This window comes from Neopelma chrysocephalum, unplaced genomic scaffold (assembly GCF_003984885.1).
Source record: "Neopelma chrysocephalum unplaced genomic scaffold, ASM398488v2 Primary Assembly neopelma1_96988, whole genome shotgun sequence".
Taxonomy (NCBI): domain Eukaryota; kingdom Metazoa; phylum Chordata; class Aves; order Passeriformes; family Pipridae; genus Neopelma; species Neopelma chrysocephalum.
Genome location: NW_020925631.1, coordinates 1 through 3693, shown reverse-complemented (window position 1 = coordinate 3693; position 3693 = coordinate 1). Strand labels below are relative to the sequence as shown.

The following is a 3693-nucleotide window of genomic DNA, read 5'->3' as shown; positions in this document are numbered from 1 at the left end:
GGCTTTTCCTGCGATCCGGGGCCCAACAGCGCCCCCTGCTGGCCAACCCCGAGCACTGCAGGCCCCGCCCCTCCAGGGATCCAACAGCTCCTGCCAACCGGGATTGGAATTGCACCAGAGGACAGAGAAGAATCAAACTGCTTCCTTTTTTTGAAGGGCACTTTTTGGGTACAGGATTATTGTTTAGTTGGTTTTGTGTTCTTTTCCTGTTTTTGCCAATACACATGTATCCTTTAATAAAGGGTTGTTATTCCTTCCTTTTTTCCATACTTCCTCGATTGGAGCCTCTTAATTTTGGATTTACAATTGCGGAGAGAGAGGAGTTTGGTCTACTTCATAACTCATCCTCCTTAGCAAAACATTCCAGTCTCTTTAAACTCAGACAGGAGGGTAGTGGAGTGGTTTCAACAGGCCCCTGGCATCTGGCCAGGGTCAAACCACGGTACAAGGGGAACCAGGAGGATGTGGAGACCCCGTCATGGGAGAGTGGAAGGTTCAGACTAAGTTTTAAAAAGCAAAGCCTTGCCAGAGAGTCTGGAGGTGCAGGAAGGACTCCCTGGCTTTCTGAACTCCTTCCCAGGGAAGGGTTTGGGTGCAGCTGAATCCTCTCTTAGCCCCGGAATGTGTTTGAATTTAAAGGAATTACAGAGCTCTTAAACCACTTTGTCCTGCAGGTTTTAATGATGGCAAAACAAGAATGTTTATATAAAATGAAGAATGTACTTTATACAAATGATCAGACAAAAACCTTAATCAGAGCTATTTACTGCATAACAGAAACACTAAAACAATACAAACACTAAAATACTACTAGTAGAGTCTAATATAACATAAAGTAGTAAAGGGCACTGTAACAAAGCATTTATTGAAGCAGTTCTATTAAAGCTGGAAAACAGAAATAATTATTAAGTAGAGATCTGATGTAACTCACCCAGACCAACGCTCATGGGGAGATCTCTTTCTCTCAGCCTCGAGGAGTGACCTTGGAGGGCGTCCCCAGCCAGGGGAGGAATCTCCACACACCCCCCAGGGAGGGTTTTGTCAGAAAGAACCCAACTGCATGAGAGGGGACTGGACTTTTTATAGGATAAAGTGATTGAGTGCCAGGCCCGCCTTTCCTGGCCAGCTCTCAGCTTCTCTGTAAACTCAGACTTCAACCAGCAGGGTGTGTGTTCAACCTTGGACCAACCAGGATGGTTTTAGCAGAGTTAACACCGAGACAACACCCTGGCTCCAGCAGCTGATCTTGCGTGACAGCTTGATGATGAGCTTGATTGGACCTTGGGTCTGGTCAGGCTGGGACTATCCTGCCACAGTCCACCAGCCAGGGGTCTTCCCAACGTGGGTCACTGGGAATGTGGGTCACCAAGCCTGTTCCCAAAGTGGATCCTCTGACAGCTGATGGAGTTGGAGCAGCAGATGAAGCTCCTCCCAGAGTCAGGGCACTTGCAGGGCTTCTCTTACTGGTGGGTCCATTGGTGTGTGGTCAAGGTAAAGCTCTGGGTGAAGCTCTTCCCACACTCCTTGCACTTGTAGGGCCTCTCCCCAGTGTGGATGCGCCGGTGCTTCATGAGGTTGGAGTTGCGTTTGAAGCCCTTCCCGCAGTCGGTGCAGCGGAAGGGCCTCTCATCCGTGTGCGTCCGCTGGTGCTGGAGAAGATGTGAGCTGCTCTGAAACCTCTTCCCACACTCAAGACATTGGTAGGGCCGTTCCCCAGTGTGGGTCTTCTGGTGCTGGGTCAGGTGGGAGCTGGCGCGGAAGCTCTTCTTACACTCCCCACACTTGTAGGGTTTCTCCCCCGTGTGCACGCGCTGGTGGATGACGAGTTCAGAATTGCATGCGAAGCTTTTCTTGCATTCCTCACATTTGTAGGGCCGGGGCCACAGTTCCCCGGTGTGGATCTGCTGGTGGCGGATCAGGTGGGAGCTGACGGTGAAGCCTTTCCCACATTCCTCACACTTGTAGGGCCGTTCCCCCGTGTGCACCCGGCGGTGGATGAAGAGGTTGGAGCCATACATGAAGGTCTTTCCACATTCCTCACATTCGTAGGGCCGTTCCCCAGTGTGGACACGCTGGTGAACAAGGAGCTTGGAGCTCCTGCAGTAGCTCTTCTCACAGCTGGGGCACTTGTAGGGCTTCTCCACGGCACTGACGCGCTCCTGCACCACCAGCTCGGAGCTCCGGCTCAAGCTCCGGCCGCCTTCCCGGCACAGGCTGCCTCTTTCCTCCTCACAGCACCCTGGGCTGGCTTTGGAGCCCCTCCTCCGGGGGGATCTCCGGGCCTTTTCCTCCCCGCTGCCTTCCTGTGCCGTGGAGCCGTTCAAAACGGCCTCTCCCACCAGGGTCTGCCGGGGGGATTTGTCCTCCGTGCTCTCCGTCCTCAGCTCGGGGCCTGGGGCAGGAAGGAAGGACAGGGAGGGGATTTGCATCTGGCCCAGAGGGAAGGGGGAGGAGAAGGAAGATGGAGAGGAAGGAGAGTAGAGGAGGAAGAAGAAGAGGAAGGAATATGAAGGGAAAGAACAAGAAGCAAAAGCAACAAGGAGAGGAAGGAAGGAGAAGGAAGGAAGGAGAAGGAAGGAAGGAGAAGGAAGGAAGGAGAAGGCCCAGAACTGGACACAGCACTCCAGGTGTGGCCTCACCAGTGTCAAGTACAGGGGAAGAACCACTGCCCTGGTCCTGCTGGCCACGCTGGTCCTGAAGAAGGAAGGAGCAAGGAGAGAAGGAATGATGAAAAGGAAGGAGAAGACGGAACACAGAGAAAAAGGAAAAAGGAGAGAAAGGAAGGAGAATGAAGAAGGAGAGAAAGGAAAAAAACATAAGAAGGAAGGAGAGGGAGGAACAAGAAGGAAGAAGGAAGGAAAAGGAACAAGGAGTGGAAGGAAGAAGGACAGGGAGGGGATTTGCCTCCGGCCCAGAGGGAAGGCCAAGGACATCCCCCCAAATCCGGCCCCGGCAGGACGGCGGCGGCAGCGGGGTTGTCCTGCAGCCGGGGGCGATGCTCGGCTGGGAGATACAGGACAAGACAGGGCAAAGGGGCACTGACTTCCTCCTCACCTGCCCGGGGGGCCCGCGGCATCTTCCTCTTCCTCGCAGCCTCCTTCATCTGGCCAAGCTTTGGGAAGGAGAAATCCTGCTGTGGGGGGGAAAAACAAGGGGGGAAATGCGTTGGGTTGGGGGCTCCTCCTGCCCAAGTCCATCTCTAGAAGTCACCAAGCACCTTGTGTCCATAAAAACCTCCTAAACACCAAGGTTCAGCCCAAGACAACCCCCCAGAACTCCAAGGTTCAGATCAAAAAAACCCTTCCAGGAGTTCCCCATCTCAATTCTCTCCACTTTGGGGTTCTGGGGGTCCCCCCTCTTTGGGCTGCTGGGGGTCCCACCTGTATTGGGGGTCCCCCTTCTCCAGGGTCCCGCCCTCTCTGGGCTGCTGGGGGTCCCAGGAATCCCAGGGGTCTTCCCACTTTGGTATTCTGGGGGACCCCCTTCTCTGGGCTGCTGGGGGTCCTGCAGTTCCCCCCTCTCCACGGTCCCCCTGCTTAGGGATGAGGGGGGTTTTGGAGGTCCCAGGGGTCCCTTCTCCCCTGACTCTTTGCTTTGGGGTGCTGGGGGTCTCAGAGGTCCCACCTTTCTGGGATCTCCTCCTCTCCACGCTGCTGTGGGTCCCAGAAATCCTGGGGGTCCCCCTTCTCTGGG

At 54.5% G+C, this 3693-nt stretch overlaps 1 protein-coding gene across 1 annotated transcript; it reads right to left on the bottom strand.

Moving 5' to 3' along the window:
- Positions 1 to 814: 814 nt before the first annotated feature.
- On the bottom strand, positions 815 to 3103 carry LOC113960980 (zinc finger protein 239-like). Its single transcript, XM_027670939.1, has 2 exons — positions 3055 to 3103; positions 815 to 2392 (listed from the first exon to the last, which is right to left on the bottom strand). Exons 1-2 carry the CDS (start codon positions 3101 to 3103, stop codon positions 1461 to 1463), a joined length of 981 nt encoding a protein of 326 aa, XP_027526740.1. The 3' UTR covers positions 815 to 1460.
- Between the last annotated feature and the right edge of the window lie 590 nt (positions 3104 to 3693).

Bases quoted from the DNA above. Each gene is read 5' to 3' on its own strand.
- LOC113960980 (XM_027670939.1), bottom strand. From the start codon at position 3,103: ATGAAGGAGGCTGCGAGGAAGAGGAAGATGCCGCGGGCCCCCCGGGCA. The intron at 2,393-3,054 runs GTGAGGAGGAAG...TTCCTGCCCCAG, and splicing joins GCCGCGGGCCCCCCGGGCAG to GCCCCGAGCTGAGGACGGAG.